The 20,179-nt window shown below is 34.6% G+C and overlaps 1 protein-coding gene across 1 annotated transcript in view; it reads right to left on the bottom strand.

Annotated features, from left to right (window-relative positions):
* Window positions 1–542: 542 nt before the first annotated feature.
* LOC138691446 (uncharacterized) overlaps window positions 543–20,179 on the bottom strand; it is a 45,916-nt gene continuing 26,279 nt past the window's right edge. The window contains exons 5-8 of the mRNA XM_069813375.1: window positions 17,708–17,816; window positions 15,320–15,457; window positions 12,944–13,026; window positions 543–3,693 (exon numbers count right to left, since the gene is read on the bottom strand). Coding sequence (XP_069669476.1) covers window positions 3,222–3,693; window positions 12,944–13,026; window positions 15,320–15,457; window positions 17,708–17,816 — 802 coding nt within the window. The 3' untranslated portion in view covers window positions 543–3,221. The remainder of the gene's footprint in view (window positions 3,694–12,943; window positions 13,027–15,319; window positions 15,458–17,707; window positions 17,817–20,179) is intronic.

Genomic DNA, 20,179 nt, shown 5'->3' with positions numbered 1-20,179 from the left:
TATTAAATCACACCCCCTTTGATTGCTGTTTCTGGAACTTTACTTTTTTCGCTACATAGCCAGACAAAAATCGATATAATTTTTGAACTATTAAAGATATATGAATGAAATTTAGAACACACATTCTCTAGACTACTAGGAAACTTTTCTCTGTAACGGAATTTCCCTAATTGATTTCATTTTAAAAATAAGTCTCTCTGTTTGCAAGAAAGAAAATAAAAAAAATGTTATTAAATTTTAATTATTTATTTTACAAATGTAGGAACTAATATCAAATTTCTGTTACAGACAGTTTGTAGAGCGTGCTTTTACAAATAAATTGTAACATAGTGTTTGAATTTATCTTTAAAAATGGCTTAGATATATCGAGTTTAGTAAAATCCTGCATTGGGTACATTTTTTTTTTCAAATCTGCCTCCCAAATAATTTATTCAAAATATTTATATTTTGTTGAGTTGCTATAGCCATGAGCTCTCTACATACAAAAAATTAATATTTTACACCAAATAAGAAAAAAGTTTCAAAAATTACTATCCTCTCCCCTTAAAGTATATATGCAATTTAATAAAGATTTACCTGAAATAAATGTATTTCTTACCTAACTAGAATGTTCCCCCTAATATGTATACAAGATACTGACTTTCAGACAAACATTGGGACCAACTGAAAATTTCAGTTGAACATAGAGCTTTTAATAAATACACGAAAAAACTCTGATTACAAAACTATGCAGCTATGAAAACCACATGTTTTCTCATTAGTAGTGCGTTGGCTCAAATATTAAAGGTGAAGTCAAGGATGATGCCAAAAGTTATACTTGTCTAACTACTACTGCTATTAAATGCAGCACTGCCAACAATATATCCTTAAAAAACTTGTTGATTTTAAAATCCCACTAGTTTTTATGTACAACACCCAGAAATGACAGCCTACTAAAAACTATGTTAACCTTTTATTTGATTTTTTTTTTTTCAAAATTTGATAAACGATATTTTTATGATAATTGCATTCTGCCCGAAAATTTCTCATTTTAGACAGTTCAAGCAGAAAAAATGTTGTTGCTTTTGTTATTTTCTTATGCCAGGCGTTTGACAATAAAGTCTTTTGACCTCTTGCACTCTAATATTTTTCAAAGATATTATCATGGCCAGCCACTGAAGCACAGATTTTGAGGTGTTCCGAATCCATTTCTTGGTTTGAGTTGCACAATGGGCAGTTAGGGGACTGATATATTCCAATTCTATGCAGGTGTTTGGCCAAACAGTCATGGTCTGTTGCCAATCTAAATGCAGCTACACACGATTTGAGTTGTAAATCGGGAATTAACTGTGGATTATGATGCAGAGAGCTCCATTTTTTCCCTTGAGATTGTGTTATCAAATTTTGTTTGTTGAAGTCTAAGTACGTAGCTTTAATAAATATTTTCAGAGTAATACGTAGATTTAGTAACAAGTTTATGTAAAAGTTGTCTTCAGAAATTCTACCATCAAGGCAGAAATTGCACTACTTAGACAAAATCCCAGTGATCTAAAAGTAAAGTTTGGGAGACACATAGAGGGAACCAATTGTTTGGACACACGTCTGTTCAATCAGTCAAAACAAAAGTTGACATAAATAAGCTCACCTATTCCTGTTTAAAGATAATTCGAAAATGTGGTCCCATAAATTTATTAAAGAGCTGCATTATGAGGCGTACAAATTAAAATTTTGCTGAAAATAACTCAGCATATGAATCTACACAAATGAAGGTATTTTTCCAAATTATTACGTATTTACATAATTTATCACACGTATGTGAGTTACCTAAATAGAAAATTGTTTTTTTAGTATGTTATTTTTTGACGCTTTATCAATATCTTAGATTATTTAGCGTCTGAATGAGATGAAAATGATAATGCCGGTGAAATGAGTCCTGGGTCCAGCATCGATAGTTACTCAGCATTTGCTCATATTGGGTTGAGGGAAAACCCCGGTAAAAACCTCAACTAAGTAACCTGCCCGACCGGGAATCGAACCAGGGCCACCTGGTTTCGCGGTGAGACGAGCTAATCGTTACTGCACAGGTGTGCACTCGAAAATTGTTATCTGCAATATCACAATAACAGTGCTTCTCGGCTGTATATACTCCTACATTGTATTTTGTCTTATTAGATTACGAAAATTCAATTGGTAAAAATATCACTACTGAACGGCTGTTAGTTTATGTATGAGAGATAATTTTTTGGTTCAATTTACTCAATCCCGAAATAGTTCAACATCGCAACTGAAAGGCTTTTCATCTTCTACTTGATCTAAAAATTCCTTTGCACATATATTAAAACCAAGACTTCTATCATATGTGTAAAAGTGTATGCTTTTTCAGAATACCCAAAACAATATCTGTTTCCACATATATCACAACCGAATGCCATGTCGCCAGTGTAAACGTACATGAGTTTTTCTTCTTCTGCTTTCCTTCAAGTATTAGGCCAAATGGCCTATTACGATCTCACAGTTGAATTTTCAATCCAGGCTTCTTTGGACGACTGAGAGATCTCTTCCTGTTTGGACGATAGTGGAGCATGACTTTGGGATTCTATCTCTATGCATGCGATGCAGATGATTTATCCAGTTGTTCTGATAATGTTTTACTTGATTAATTACAGGTTCTAGTTGTAATTCTTCCATTACATCTTCATTGCATTTGTGATCCCATTTCGTATATCCCGCTGTATATCTCATAAATTTAATTTCATTGGCCGTTATTCTGCTTTCGTCTTTCTTCCTCAATGTCCATGCCTCAGAGCCATAACAAAATACAGGTCTCGCCAAGATCTTGTATAGGCGAATTCTAGTAAGCCTTTGTACTAGGGAAGGTTTCATAATGCTGTTAATTATTCCCACTGTTTTGGTGGATTTAGAAAGTTTCTGTAAAATGTCTACTTGATCGAAAAAAGATAATGTGTATATGAGATATATAAAATAATTTACTCTTTCTAATATTTTTGAATCTAAACATATTTTGCTAGGCACAGGGTATTTTCCGCAGAAAGCCATAATTTTAGTTTTTTCTTTGTTGATTTTCATATCACATTTAATTCCAATTTTGTTAAAATTAAAAATTGAACGTTGTAATTCAACTTCTGAGGATGCCACCAGAGCTAAATCGTCTGCAAAAAGGCATGCGTTTTTAAATTACCTAAATCTCAAAATTTGTTTCCACATATATCACAAGTCAATGATTACTTGCCAAAATGTTTTCGTGCGTGTTTTTTTAAATTACCCGATTCGGAAAATTTGTATCCACATATATCACACCTGAATGGCTTCTCGGCAGTGTGTATGCGTGCATGTTTTTTCAAATTACCCGAATCCGAGAATTTGTTTCCACATATGTCACAACTGAATGGCTTCTGACCTGTGTGTACCAGTTCATGCCTCTTCAGACTACAATACTGTGAGAATTTCTTTCCACATTTATCACAACTAAATGGCTTCTCGCCAGTGTGCACGCGTGCATGTCTTTTAAGCTGACTCAACTGAAAACAGTCCTTTCCACAAACATCGCAAATAAACGGTCTATTGCGCTTATGTACAAGAGCATGGCTTGTCAGCCCTGTCCAGTCAATAAAACGCTTCCCACAAACGATGCACTTAAATCTCTTCTCGCCCTCGTCTCCTGCAATAACGTCGCAGGAAGTTGGCACTTCAAAGCTGTGAACAAAATGTGCTCTTAGTTCAAACAATAAAGTAGGCCCGCTTATATAAATACAGTTAATCTAAAGATTATGTTAAACCTAAGTTAAACCTAACCATGAGTTTAACTCAACGTGCCGTATTACCGTTGCTTACGAGATTATACAAGCTGGGCATTGAGCTTGAAAAACGAGTCTGAAGTGGTTCCCTCGTAATGCCAATTCCGCCGCTCGGAGCGCTGTTCTGCCCTATATATTCATAGCAGAACACTTAAAAGACATTGACATTTGGGACATTTAAAGGACTCATCATTGCTTATTAAATGCTTCGTACAATATTTTATGGACAATAGACGTAATTTCCAAACTTCTACTCCTCAATTATATTACAATAAAAGGCTGTCATTCTTGATATTAAAACATATTACATATAAACTGAGGGACTGTCTGCTCTGTACTTCAGTTCATACGCCAAACATTTCCGGAAATAAATTAACTTGACATCTTTCATATACGCACTATAGCCTACCCTTTTCACCTAATATTATTAATATTGTTATTAAATAAGATATTGCAACTAATTAACTATCTTTAATTTCCTTGAATTCATAATTACGCATTTGCAAGAAGGCCTAACTTTTCCCTCTCTTTTTAAAAAAAATACGGACGTCACAATAACTGAGAAGTATAATTATTGCGCGATTTTTTCTTGCAGTGGTGAAAACATTTCTATAGGCCTACTGATTAATCTATTGAGCATAGTAATAGTAAACGCTGTAGTATTTTAGTGCGTGTACGCCTACTCAGCTCTTGTAAAACGAAATTTTCATTTTCACTTTCAACGTAACACTCACTTATATTCAGTTCTTGTATCTTGCAGTATATTATCCATTTGTGATCATCTTTCCAATATAACCTCCCATTGAAACGACCACTTAAAATCATGAGCTAGAATTTATTATTTTAAAAACATTTCCACGCACATACTGTTATAATTGTTATGAACCACAATACAAAAGACAACACTGTGAAATTGGATTAATTTACCAAGATCAACATCAATACCGGTAGTATAAAATCACATATAGGCCTAGGCTATATTATTTCATTACTTTATGGTATTAATTAGAAGAACAAACTCAAATAACACTGTAATATGCTTGGATTATTTATAATATTCGTACTCAATCAGTAATGCACAATTAATCGAACTATTTTCACGATGCATGATGCTTTGTAATGGTACCATTCATCATTTCATAGGGCAGAGAGGCGAACCTAGCGGCAGAAATTGTCATGACTGACAGAGACCTACTCTCGATCGTGCTATGCGCCAGCTTGTGTAATCCCGTAAGCAACGCGTATTACAGAGGCTTAGTTAAGTTAAACCGTAGTGGAATACGATTAGTATTACTGCTAGGAAAAAAAAGACGACGATCGCAATATATTATTGATTTAAAATAGCCGACGCTTGTGGAGAATCTTCATTAAAACACATCTTTGTTCTCCGATATCACAGAGAGTATCATAAAAAAACCTAAAGAGGACCAATACCGCGTAGTTCAGTATGCTTGTCAGACTTAACCTCAAATAATTTCTTAACGCTGGCTACCAACGTTATACTCCCAAACACAATGCAACCAAACTAAACCTTGCATGACCATTCGCGACGTAACTCCATACAGAATCAACTGAGTATTTAAATAATAATAATAATAGTGTGCGTATTTTATGTGTTGTCTAGAATATTTTATGCTCGACCATGCCGAAATGTACTAATTATACACCTGGTAGCAGCCCTTTAATGCATGTCATTAAAGTACGCCTACTCATTAAAGTTCAGGTGTTTTCAGCCAATGACAACTCAGCTTACAGGTGTTCAGCCAATAACGAGTCAGCTTTGTACCGTTATAAAACCGCAAGTATCGATTATTCTCGGATATGCAATCGAAAGAGAATTAGCGAAAAGTCACGGAGGCTGGAAATCCAATACTGTCGCAGAAGGTTATGTTCTGTTACTATAATAATTAGCGTTAATTGTAAATAATATTCAAATAAATTCAATTTGTCATCTCGTTTTTCAATGTCGAATTCAATAATCAAAGTTATACCAAGTTTAACGGATTACATAAGGTCAATGACATTATTGTTCCTCGGAAAAAATCAATACTTTCGCGTCTGCGCACATCTCACAATTCACGACCTAGAACAAGGTCACTTCCGATCTTGTCAGATACAAATAAAATGTATACATCTGAATACCGGTAATTTCAAGTAAGAAATATGGTCGAGGATAAAAAGTCGTATGAAACTCGCCTATAATGGTAATTAAGAAGCTCGTATGAAAATTATGAAACTCACTTGCGCTCGTTTCATAAATATCCATACTCGATTCTTAATTACCTTCATTATAGGCTCGTTGCATAATATACTATTATGAAACAGAATTCATTCAAACAATAAAATTCTTTTTACGAGTCTAGTAAAATTAGGTAATATTATTAGTGTGTATATAAATCAGGCCCCATAGTAAATTTTGCCAGGAGACAGTCTGCCATACACAGTACAATGCGCAATAGGTTTATAGTAGATTTACGGACACCTCCGAAATCTTCCATCATTTTCAGTATGCCTACTACCAGAGGAAAAATAGTGCAGAGTAACTAGTAACTGATGAGAGATTCAACAGAATGTTATCAAAAATAAAAAAGAAATCATTTATCTTTCCAAATAATCTTTAAATTCAAACTCTAAAACACATATTTTTGCACTTTCTCGTTTTTCTGTTACATGTTGTATCCGACTTTCAATTTTTCGAAGCAAGGTTAGGACTATAAGCCTAATTCTGAAGGTTAGGACTGTCTGCTTCGAAAGCATGAATCTGCTTTAAAACTTATGTTCAGTTATGTATATTTCAAAGTGGTGCACTCTATTTCGAAAAATTCTTGGCCGCCGTGTAATATTATTCACTCACATATAATCACTCATAAGTTCTTGGAAAACATCTGCAATATCTGTGTGTATTGCGGGAACCGCCACCTTGCACTGTTGAGCATTGAACTGCAGTTTAAACGGCAGAAAACTGACGATCAAGTTAAACTCAAGTTAACTCAAGATTAACTGGTACTTAAGGTTTATAATACGAATCAAAACGAAAACGTCAGTTTAAACTGAACATAAGGTTTATACGCTATTCATAATACCGGGCCGTGTACAATAAACCACCAAAAAGAAACCTACATGCACCATACAGTAGCGTGCAAATTAATCCCAACAACGTAATTACTTATGCAAAAACACTCAAACGGGATAAAAAAGGATCTAAGACATACCTCAGTAATCTATGTGGCCTCCCTTGTTCCTAATAACAGCTCTGAGACGATTTGGCATGGTTTCCACTAATTTCCCACAAATATTCTTCATTTCTTCATCGCGAAACCATACACCAATGAAGGCAGAAATCATCTTCTCCTTTGTAGAACAATCCGTTTTTTGCATTCTTCTTTTGCAAATTGACCACAAGTTCTCAATGGGGTTGATGTCGGGTGAGTTGCCTGGCCAGGGGAGTACCTGAATATTCTTCTTGTTGAAGAATTCTGTAGTTTTTCGAGACGTATGGCATGGTGCCAGGTCTTGTTGGAACACACCTCTGCCATCCGGTAATGATTTTTGCAGCTGGGGTACGATTCTGGTTTCCAATAAGTGAATATATTTGTCAGAATTCATCATTCCCTTGATAGGTATTAATGCTCCAGGCCCTTCATGTGTAAAACAACCCCAAAACATTACTTTAGGGGGGTATTTGGGTGCTTGTTAGAGATGAGCTGCTGTTACTTTTTCGGATCCTTTCCGTACGTAAGAAACACGATGGCCGTGGACCTCGAAATGAAACTCATCGGAAAAAAGTACATTCTTCCAGTCATTCACTGTCCAGTGTTGATGTAATTTTGCCCACATTAATCGTTTCTTGCACATAACAGGGGTTAGCAGTTTCGTCTTAATAGGCTTACGAGCCCTTCGTCCAGCTTCCAAAAGCCTACGCTGCACTGTTGTGACGTGAATATTCGCCCCAGTCGTAGCCATTAACTCGCAGGTTAAGTCGACAGCAGTTAGTCTAGGATTTCATTTACTTTTCCTGACAACTAACGATCATCTGCAGGTGAAGTCTTCCTTTTCCGGTCACAGTTTCCTTTTTTCTGGGGTGTGATAGATCCAGTCTCCCTGTATCGTTTTATGATCTAATTAACAGTAGCCAAACCGATGTGACATTCTGCAGCAATTTGCCTCTGTGTCATAGAAGAATGCTCTGCTAATGTTATAATTTTAGACCGTTTTCGTGGAGATGTATCCATTTGTGAAGAAGACAAAATGTACACAGTATTGCAGTATTAAGTCTTCAACACGACTGAAATGCTTGTAAGTACAAAACGACAGGCAAAATGTCACATATTATAAAAAGTAATAACGACAGACCTTCAACAATGGAATTACACGCACTACAGATGTCAATTAAAGCAGTATAAGCAGCTGTGAGGCCAAAAATGACAGAAAATGTAAAAATATGTCGTTTTCGGATTAATTTGCACGCTACTGTAAATATATTATACTCAAGGGTCGATTTCAATAACCATACTTAAATTCAAGTTTCTATTTAATCTCGGTTTAAGAAAGAATGAGCTAAATTTGTATTTCACGACACTTTAAGTCAGTTTAGTGTGCTAAGTAATACTTACGTTTAAGCAATGGACTTTGGCCACTTAGCTAAATTAAGTTTATTAAATTGGCGGTGAAACTTGCAATGAATTATGTAGTTGATAGCAAACAAGTAGAAAGTTATGACTTTCCTGTAGTAAAATAAAAACCAGAATCTATTAAAAAACGAAATTACTTCTCTAATCAACTTGACGACAATAAGTTTACTCTGTGTTTTCGCCCGGGTAAAACTTCAGGTCATGAAATCCTGAAGAAAATTTAAAAAGACTGGAAAGCGAGACAGAAAATTGAATACCTTTTCCATGTTTTGGTATATATTTTAAAATACAGATTTAATAATTACTTATACACATTTTTTAATTTTCCTATGACTACCTACAGTGTGCAAAATAGACCATGGCCCTCTATCCCAGATATTACCAATCCTAATAAGCGTCATAACAAAATATCTGTTAATTTGACAAGGTGAAATGTGAGAGGATGACGTGTGTTGTAACACAGTTTTGGTGAAATTCGCACTTAATAATCACTAAATAATGCCGAAAAATATTTCTAAGTATACAAAATTATTCAATAACATATATCAAAATATGATTAATTATTTATTCCGTCAATATGGCTTAAGCATAGAATTACATATGAAAGAAAATATAGATGTGTTACAACCTATTTAATCTTGATGATAACGTTTTTGCCCCTAATGGGGCATCTTCAGATACAAGATATAAGTATAATCTAAAATCAATTACAATACAAGTTTTACATTTGAAAATGCCATGAGTAGAATGAAATATGTATGACATAGAGACAATATTATCCATACCAACATTGAATGCCTACAACTACAAACGGTTCTATTGCTCTGTATGTAAGTAAATCTTTAAATATTCTTTTGACCCCCTTTTGAAATCTTTCATTTCATAATATAAAAAAGTGTGTTGCAGATTAAAATGAATACAAACAACTTGTCATCGGATTGCAGTTTAATCCATTAGACTGATTAAGGACAAAAAACACATCCCTTCTGTTCAAAAACCCGTGTATGATGATTAGACTGGCATGATGTTGTAAGTAATTTCATACCTTCACATGGCATTTCAAAATAATCTCTATTTTCACCTATCATAGATATATGTTTGTTTTCAGATACGAGAGCATTGAACATTTTACGAGAATTCCAATCGCTCTACGAAATTAGATATACACGCTTTTAAAATGTTATGTTTTATTTAACGACGCTCGCAAGTGCAGATGTTATATCAGCGTCGCTGGATATGCTGGAATTTTGTCCCGCAGGAGTTCTTTTACATGGCAGTAAATCTACTGACATGAGCCTGTCGCATTTAAGCACACTTAAATGCCATCGACCTGGCCCGGGATCGAACCAGCAACCTTGGGCATAGAAGGCCAGCACTATACCAACTCGCCAACCAGGTCGACTACACGCTTTTATGACTCCACATTTAATAATATTAGGTTTTAATTTTGTATATTTAAGTATTTTTATTGACCTTATTGGCAACATCACAATATATTTGAGATACCATACAAGGGGTTCTACTTTTTATAGCTAAGCAAATTCACATTGTTTTAAACTAAATTTGTTTTTAATATTTTGACAGGACATTTAATGTTGGTATGGATAATATTGTCACTATGTCATATTTTACTCTAGTAATGGCATTTTCAAAAATAAAACTTGTAGTGTAATTGATTTTAGATGATACTCATATCTTGTATCTGAAGATGCCCCATTAGGGGCGAAAACGTTAGTATCAAGATTATTATTATTATTATTATTATTATTATTATTATTATTATTATTATTAGTATTATTATTATTAAAATCACACCAAAAATTAAAAATCATAAACGAATACATATGGCCAGGTTTCATTTACCCTCTAAAATGTGTTCCATTACCTCAGTTATCAGATACATTCTTACGAGATCTTGACAAAATTATTAGAAATGGTGTGAAGGAAATTATGATGCTGCCTGATGATACACCAAATTCAATGTTATACGCAAGTAAAAAAGTCTGAGGTTTGGGAATTCTTTGTGCAGAGTGGGAGGCCAGCATTCAACATTACAACATCTGCAATCGTCTTCACCGTATTAATGATATGCATCCTAACTTTGTAAGGAACCTGCACCTTTAACAGCAACTGAGTCTACGTACACTAAACATCAATAAATCTTCTATTGCTCCCAACACTAAAGGTCGACAATCGAGGGAGCTGTTGCGAAACAGAAGTTTTGAATCGTGGTGTAAATTACCTCATAAGGGCAAAGGTGTTATCTTGTATTCAGAGTGCCCCAAGGCAAATTCCTGGACGTCACCAAGAGCAAATTTATCAATTTCAGAATATATTAATGCAATTAAAATGTCCAGCAATCTATCTGCGGTTAGATCTGTGCCCGGGAGAAGTTTCAACACAACCCGTTGTCGCCATCCTGGCTGCATCGAGACGGAAACTCTTGGTCACGTGTTGGGGTTCTGTCGAAAAACGGAGCTGCTACGCAACAATCGACACCATAAGGACAGGACCGGTATTGCTGATGTCATCAAGCGTCGTGGATGGGAAGTACACGAGGAGATCCACTGCGTTTCATCCTTAGATTCGAACAGAAGAGCAGATATTGTAGCCATCCACAGGACTCAAACTAAGGGATTAGTCCTTGATCCTACAATCCGGTTCGAGAGGAATGCCCTGCAGGCACAAGACGTTGATGAGGAGAAGAAATCCATTTATGAGTCCTGCATCCCTTACCTAAGTGACAAATATAAAATTCCCACTAGTCAGTGGAGTGTTTCTGGTCTTTTGTTTGGTGCACGTGGCACACGCCCTAAATTCACAGGTGATATTTTAAAAAGCACTTGGACTGCGATTTTTTGAAATTCAAAATATTTTGTTGGATATTCTTAAGGATTCAATTCAAATCTAACATTACCATTTATATTTTGGCCGTTGATGATTGTGTTGGGTTTGCATTTCTCTGAATTTTATACTCAACAATTCCTGTCTTTCTGAATTATTCTGTAGTGCTTTTATTCTGGATCTTTATGATCACCCTCATAGAGGGCAGATTCGTTTCTTTAATTATTTATATAATAGGATGTAACACATCAATATTTTTTTTCATATGTTTTTCTTTCATATGTAATTCTATAATTAGGGAAAATGCGGAAATTCTTGTTGAAGCAAGTAGAGCCATAGGGTTGGAAGTAAATCCCGAAAAGACTAAGTATATGATTATGTCTCGTGAACAGAATATTGTACGAAATGGAAATATAAAAATTGGAGATTTATCCTTCGAAGAGGTGGAAAAATTCAAATATCTTGGAGCAACAGTAACAAATATAAATGACACTCACGAGGAAATTAAACGCAGAATAAATATTGGAAATGCCTGTTATTATTCAGTTGAGAAGCTTTTGTCATCTAGTCTTCTGTCAAAAAATCTGAAAGTTAGAATTTATAAAACAGTTATATTATCGATTGTTCTGTATGGTTGTGAAACTTGGACTCTCACTTTGAGAGAGGAACACAGGTAAAGAGTGTTTGAGAATAAGGTGCTTAGGAAAATATTTGGGGCTAAGAGGGATGAAGTTACAGGAGAATGGAGAAAGTTACACAACGCAGAGCTGCACGCATTGTATACTTCACCTGACATAATTAGGAACATAAAATCCAGACGTTTGAGATGGGCAGGACATGTAGCACGTACGGGCGAATCCAGAAATGCATATAGAGTGTTAGTTGGGAGGCCGGAGGGAAAAAGACCTTTGGGGAGGCCGAGACGTACATGGGAAGATAATATTAAAATGGATTTGAGGGAGGTAGTTTATGATGGTAGAGACTGGATTAATCTTGCTCAGGATAGGGACCAATGGCGGGCTTATGTGAGGGCGGCAATGAACCTACGGATTCCTTAAAAACCAGTAAGTAAGTATGTAATTCTATGCTTAAGCAATATTGACGGAATAAATAATTAATCAAATTTTGGTATATGTTATTAACACGAGACTTAGCTGAACATTTTCCAACATGAATTGTAAAAATTTAAGTTAAATATATATTACGAAGCATTATCTACTGCTATTACTATCTACCGTGTAAGTGAGATGAAGGTCATATAATGCAAGAGAGACTCGTGATGAGAAAATGGGAGCAAACCGTTTACATATAAGTTAATATCCTCAAAAATAGCTTTCATACGTGAATTAATACAATCAGAAGAAGAACAGATGCGTGGTTGGATGGAAGAAGAATGTATGGATGCAAAGGCGGAAGAATGGAGATAAGATACAAAAAACACACATAGAGACGGATAAACGAGTAAAGAAACGCAGGGATAGTAAACATAAAGACAGAAAAATACATAGGCAGAAAAATACAAGACACATACACAAGTAAACATGCCAAATAATACTGCGGCAGTGAATTGAATAACAATCAACTTGAAACTAATTAAAAATTTCTATTCCGAGTCATTATTTAAATAAATCATTCAAACCAACAACTAAATATAGCCTCACACACTTCACTCACCTCTCAGTTAAGACTTCATCCTCCTCTGCCGTTGCTTCCAGTTTGACCTCCTTCTCCACCTTACCCAAATCACATACCTCCTCCTGCAAAAGATCATGTGAAATGAACGTATAGCACAGTAATAGTTGAAGAACCAATGCATGGCAGTTTATAAGAGTATGTTGTAGACTTGATTCTAAATCCTTTAAGACCAAGTAAAAATTCACAGTCACTGAGAAATAAATTCAGCATGTTTTCCTATTAGATCTATGCAAAAGATAGTAAATATCAATACCTTTAAAAACAATATACTTTGCATACTTCCACTCGGTAATGAGTTTTGGAATAATATTCTGGGAAAATTCCAGATAGTAACAATATATATCTATTACAAAAAAGAGTAATTAGAATAATAGTAGGTGCCAAATCTAGGGATTCGTGTAGGACTATTTTCAAAAAACTACAAATTATGCCCATGGCTTGTCAGTATATCTTTTCATTAATAATCTTCCTCGTATGTAATCGTGAAAACTTTGTAACTAATTCAACAATTCATAACATAAATACACGTCAAAAAAATGACTTTCATACTCCATCGGCAAGTCTTTCATGCTATCAAAAATGAGTGCGTTATATGGCAGTAAAAATTTTTAACAGCCTCCCTATCGATATAAAAAATGAAATCCAAAACATAAAATTATTTAGAGCCAAATTAAAGAAGTACCTAATTTCTCACGCTTTCTATTCTGTAGGTGAATTCATGACATTCAATAACACTTGATGAAATTGATACTAAAACTTTGTGTTGTACTAGTAGACTACATTGTAAATCTCGTCTGTATATATTTCATCTAGACTGTGACTATAAATTAAGACTTTATAATAGTATTAAGTTTTTTGACTTGTTCCATATTCTAGCTGTAAGCAATGTATGAATACCATGGAATGTTAATAAATACAATACAATACAATACAATACAATACAAAGACAAATATCATTGCTTTCTGTGAGAAATACTCTATTTTAATATCAGTCTTTTTAATGTATCCAGCTGTTTGCTGACAACATGAAGTAAACTATAGTCCACTGTAGTCTATTCAGTTGTTTTTCAGGAGAAATGGGGGGTATTTTGATCGGTGTTCATTATAGATGCCTGTTGTTAGTAGCCAAAGGTGGGGTGTAGTCAATATATACTGCAAGATCACCTTCAAATTTATAAAGATGGATCTCTAAATCCTAATAATGGGACATCAGGAGCAGGGTATTATATTCCAAAATATCAAGAAAGTTATTTCATACCATGTTCATCCTCCTCCAGTCTTGACACTGAATTGCTAGTGATAGATGCTGCTCTTCAGTGTGTTACTCAAATTTCTGAAAAATCTATTTGCGTACTTACCAACTTCAAGGAGGCTATATTAAATATAATTCAATATGTACCAAACCTATATGGATATAGAATTATTCCAATTCAGAAACAACTACGTAAACTAAAAGAACTCCAAAAGGAAATAACATTTCAATGGATACCTAGTCATTGTGGCATACCTGGACATGAGAAAGTCGATAATATTGCAAAACAGGCAACATATTTGCAACCAAGACCTCTTCAAGTGATATCTCTATCCAATGCTTTTGCTTCAGTAAAGTCTCATTTTACAAACCTAAGAATCAACAACTGGCTCTCTTCTGACAAAGGAAAAATGTTACAGTCTGTATAAAATAAACCAAATGACCTGGAAATATACAAAAACTTGCCCAGACATGTTCAAACATTTTTAACAAGAGCCAGAACAGGTCACATTGTCACTCAATTGTACCTACACCGATTTCACATTTTTGATAATCCTACTTGTCTGTGGTGTAATAATCATGATGAAGATCTGAAACACATTCTTCTATACTATCCATCCATAAACTACAAAAGAAGTAAATTAAAATAATTTATTTTAAGTATGAACTGCATAAAAAATAAGTAACAGCAAATAAGAATGGCAATCTAATCAAAAAACATCAATCATGCTATGAAAGGAATTATAAAAGAATTACAAGAAACATAATTAACTGCATTTCACACACCAGACACACAATGGATTAATTGAGATGTAACTGAGATTGAACCCCAGTCTATACTAGGCTGTCAATAACATTTGTAGTGCACGTGATAAATATTGTCACCGGAATAAAAAATTCCAAAATGGATATGATTTAGTGAAAGTTCAGTATCTCAATGTCCACCAGAAAAATTGGTTGGATGAAATTCACGAACGATGATGAACAAATGGTTAGCAAGAAAGCAATATTCATATCCACGGTAACCTGAACTTAGTGGCCACATCAGTCATTAAATAAAAAAGACAGAACTATCCACAACACACTTCATAATCTACACTCACCTCAGCTTCACTTTTCACATTGGGAAAATCGATTGGCACAGGAGTTTCCTCAAATGTCATCTCTGATTTCAGATCATAACTGTGGTCCATACATTCCGTCTTTATTTCAGTTAAATGCAGATATAATGAATTTCCCTCCTGCAAAACACAGTATGTCATAATTGTAATATAGTGAGGGTCACATAAGAACAGTTCCTAAACAGAAAATATTCCCGTCCTGTCAGCGTTGCCAACTGTTAGCAAATATCACACGACCCTTCTTACTAAATGACTTATTTATTTACCGTACTTTATGTTAGAAGGTTATTCTAAATAATTCAATAATTTGTAACATTTTCGAAGCAAACTGTACGAGAAAGGGATCAACATGTCAAGTATTTTGTCTGGAAATGCGAAAATCATTGGTTTGACTAACAATTCAGTCACGAGACCTAACCTAAAAATGTATTTTGATTGACCACATGAAATTATTAGTACTAACTCCGAAAACTTACCTCATTATATCCTTGAATTATAACCACAATGCAACACATAAAATAACTATTATGTATTAATATTAATACTGATATTAATTATTAGTATGTTCAAATTTCACTAGCTTCCAGTAACAGACTCAGAAATCGAGTACAATTTTAATTTCATGGAACTCCAGTACCGACAAATATTGTCGATATTTGTCTCAGCTGCCAACATACTAGTTACAAAATCACTACCATTTGTAGTATTTGTCAGTATCGAAATTCGAAACGAAGTTGGCGAAAGAAAATTCAACCTGCAAACTAGAAAATCACCACAATCCACTAGTATATGTAGTAATGGGGGAAAAATGGTTAGGTTTCACCCTTAGGGTATGAAGTAAGCTGACCAGGACTATATATGTTAACCCCTCACGGACTATTGTTTTAAGTCTGCCACAGTGGTGTACGTAGAATTTTGTAAAATTAAAACGTAACTATTAAAATTGTTTACAATTACTTATTATCCATTTTAAAATTTGTGTATTAATTTTATCACCTTTATTTTTTAACTTTGCTAAGGAATATGCCATTAGTAAAGTTCAGGATAACGGAGAGGGTTTGGAATTGAATGGGTTACATCAGCTTATTATCTATGCCGATGACATGAATATGTTTGATATATTACGATGTACCGAAGTACATATGATATTTCAGTGCAGAAATTCTGCGTCATCATATGATGGTGGAAGAGTGGAACTGAGAAAAATTCTCTCTGGCACCGGGATTTGAACCCGGGTTTTCAGCTCTACGTGGTGACGCATTATCCATTAAGCCACACCGGATTCTCACTGCCACTACCACTAAGCAAATAATGTCGAATCCCTCTTAATAATGCAAAGGTTTTTTCTCAATATTTTTTTTACATTTTTACTAATTGGCAAAAAGCCTAAAAGTAAGTAAAATCAGATCATCTGTGTCTCTGTTTAAAGTAAAAATAAGGATTACTTCTTAACATAACCTACCAAATGTCAGCTTCAAAATAAGCTCTCGTTCAATGTTCTGCAGTAAATGGTTCCAGAGTTCTGTGTGCTGAAAGGTGGTTGTTTTTATAATATACGCTAAATTTGTCGCTCAATAATACGAAAACCGTTTCACTTTCGATTGTATATTTTTTTAAATGCACTCTCCTCGGTACCTTGTATAAATGGGGAAAAAATTAAAGTATAAAAAAAAGGGAGGTTTTTCATTGATCGATTTCATATGGAATAGCCCTATGCTAGAAAATATAAAAAAAAAACGTTTTAAAAGAGATATTGTATTAGATGTTTCTTCTGAGAGTAATCGGTCCCAGAATATAGTAGAGTTGTTCTCTTTAACATTGATTCGAGCCGAAATTATTTACAACCTCTGATATCCTCCTTACATTACTATAGCGAGACAAGTTCGAGTCGACGCTATTTACTCAGTTATTCAAAGTTATGATCAAGTTGAGAAATAAATCAGTGCTATGTTTTAAGCAGTAAGATCTCCTTGCTAATGAAACTAACAGCAAGCCAACACAAACTATCTATTATTTCGACTTTAGAATTGAATTCGCCAGGCACAATAGCCGAGGGAGAAAATATATGCTTATGAAACTTTAGCCATTTATAAAATCGCAGATCACCCAGCATTACGATGAATTTGAGTAACAAATTAGGCATCGAATTCCACTTCCGCGAGCCAACTATCGTGCCAGGGGAGATCATGATAGTCATAAGATATTCCTGCACTGGTTGCACTATAGTTCACCATTCTTGACGTATGCGGACGTGAGGCACCAGTCAGCTGGTCGACCTTGACCAAGGTCATTCTAGGTTGCTTTTATTCCACACGATTTAATATAAAAAATAACGCATTTACAAAATAATAGCAATTAATAATTACTTACAACAGAGACTACCTGTGATAAAGATCTCTGGTCTTCTATAAATGTGGTATTACTTCTTCCTTTTTCCAGAGGGTCGATATTAGGTTCCACCTTGATCACGTCCATCACACTGAAAAATTAAATTAATACCGGTAAGTCACTTAAAAAAGAACACCAAATCACGCTCTATAACCTATTAAAAAACAGAAATATATCTACGTTACTGAGTGTATTTCTTCCATGAAATTAAGAGAAATAAAAGAGTCAGTAATGAAGGAACTAACGATTTCAAGGGAAATTTTGGGACCAATGCAAACAGAAAACGGGGAGTTTAGACACGGGAAGAATGAAGATCATTATAGGAATGAAAAATGTGAATGTATGTCAGATACTTTCAGAAAAGGAAGAATTAGAATTAAGACGGTTCGGCCATTTAATGAGGACGGATAACATCTGACTTACAGAACGAATTTTCTAATATAGAGAAGAGAATAAGAGCGGCAACAAAACGCTACAGGGGATAAGAAAAGAAATAAACGAAATGGGGATAACAGAGGGCGGTAGAATCGAAAAAAGGGGCGCTGTTTTCCCGATAATGAAGATGGATGACGTAATAGGCCTATATGACGTCACACATTTCTGCACATTACATTGAAAACACGAAAAGATGTTGTAATAAAAATGTGGCAATTTAATTAACCGTATCTCAATAATTAATAGAATACTAATGGGAGTAAGTACTGCAGTGAATCCATTTAATATAGCAGGGGCGGTTTTTGGGGTAGTGCCAGTGTGCCATGGCACCGCCAATGAAATAAACAAAAAATAATATCCTAAAAAGCAGTTGTAATAGTTTATTTCTACACTTTTATTCGTATTTCATCTGAAAGAGCGCGCGCACAGATCGGGACGCATTCTTGCAGCGTTTTTCCGAACTTTGGAGCCACTTCTGTGTGGCAATCCTTACCTCTATATAACACTGTACAAAGGGCCACTGATTGTAGTTTATACATTCCATATAACACTTATGGCAGACTTTGAGCCGAATTCAGTTTGACTCAGTAGTTAATATTCCGCCCGCTAGAGCACAGTAATTTCGCTATATGGCAGGGTTGTTGGAGACGTTGGGCAGGAAATCATCAACCGCAGACTTGCACGAAAACACAAGTTAAAGTTCCGCGCCAAATGTTAATGTAATGTTGCCAATTCAAAACTAATGCACATAACTTGGATTTTAATGTGTAAAGTATTATCCGTTTAAATATATTGAATGCAGAGATAGTCATGGTTCTTTCTAGAAAGATAATTTTTTTTTTTCATATTATGTAACACTGTTTGTTAATGTCGTGTAATATTTGTTTTATTTTGCGGCAACTAAATATCGCTACACTGTTGCTATAGTGTTGATGCTTCTGTTAACGATACATGAGATCTGTGCAGGACATGAACATGTGTTATTCAGGCCGCTGCATTGGATTCATCGGCCTGTTAAATTAAATGCAAACGTGTTCGTTTATTATTTATATCACTGTTTATCTCGTGTGTTTTTGCCAGTAATTTTATTAGTTAAAAAATTGATTTGAATTTGACTAACAATACTGTGAAAATTTTGCATTATCTGTATCTGTAAATTTCGTTATTAGTTTCGGAAATGTTATTGTAACTGTTACTAGATGCATTATTAACTATACACCTGGTAAAATAGCTGGTTTAATCAATGTGTTTTATTTAACATAATGCAAACGTGAGCTGCGATAATCAGTTTCACTAGGGTAATTTGCGTAAGACCTTTTTTTCATTTTTGGCACCACAACCAGAATGCCTCACCGGCCGCCACTGACTAATAGTAAGACAACTCATAGTGTATAAGTGTAGTACTGAACGACATAATTCGGATATTTACAGGAATATTAGGTCCTTGTACAATATAAGGTAATTAATTGATTATCTATTTGCCATATTAATTGTATTTAGGTTAATATGAGTAGCAAACTAATGAATTCAGGTCTATTAAAGAATAATAGTCATATTTAACGACTTTGAAGTATTTGATGATAATTGGGCGTAGGTATAATTTTTAAGGGTTTATTCATCAACGGCTTCGTAAAGTAACGTCTATGATAGTGGTTCACTAAACGAAGAGAACTAGATACATTAAGACCTTGCGTATTTTTCTCAATGTTAATAGACTAGACGGCATTTCGGATAGCAGTTAGCTTCTACTGTATATGCGCCGTTGCATTTCTGGTATGTGACGTCACAAGCTTGTACAGTAGAACCAATGGGTATCAGTCTATAACAAGCACTTCCCGAGTTCGTTTGTTCACGTGTGAGTGTTTCAATACATTGAATAAGTAAAACTAACATTTACTGTGTATATGTAAAGTAAATAAATGGAAGAAGAGACTGTAAAAAGGCAAGAATTGTACAAGCGGGAGCGGAAAATAGTGTTTAAGGTGTATAATTATTTAAAAAAACGTTAACGAGCAGAAC

Source organism: Periplaneta americana, chromosome 16, assembly GCF_040183065.1.
Source record: "Periplaneta americana isolate PAMFEO1 chromosome 16, P.americana_PAMFEO1_priV1, whole genome shotgun sequence".
Classification (NCBI taxonomy): domain Eukaryota; kingdom Metazoa; phylum Arthropoda; class Insecta; order Blattodea; family Blattidae; genus Periplaneta; species Periplaneta americana.
The sequence above is the reverse complement of the archived record's forward strand: the minus strand, read 5'-3'. Positions and strand labels throughout refer to the sequence as shown.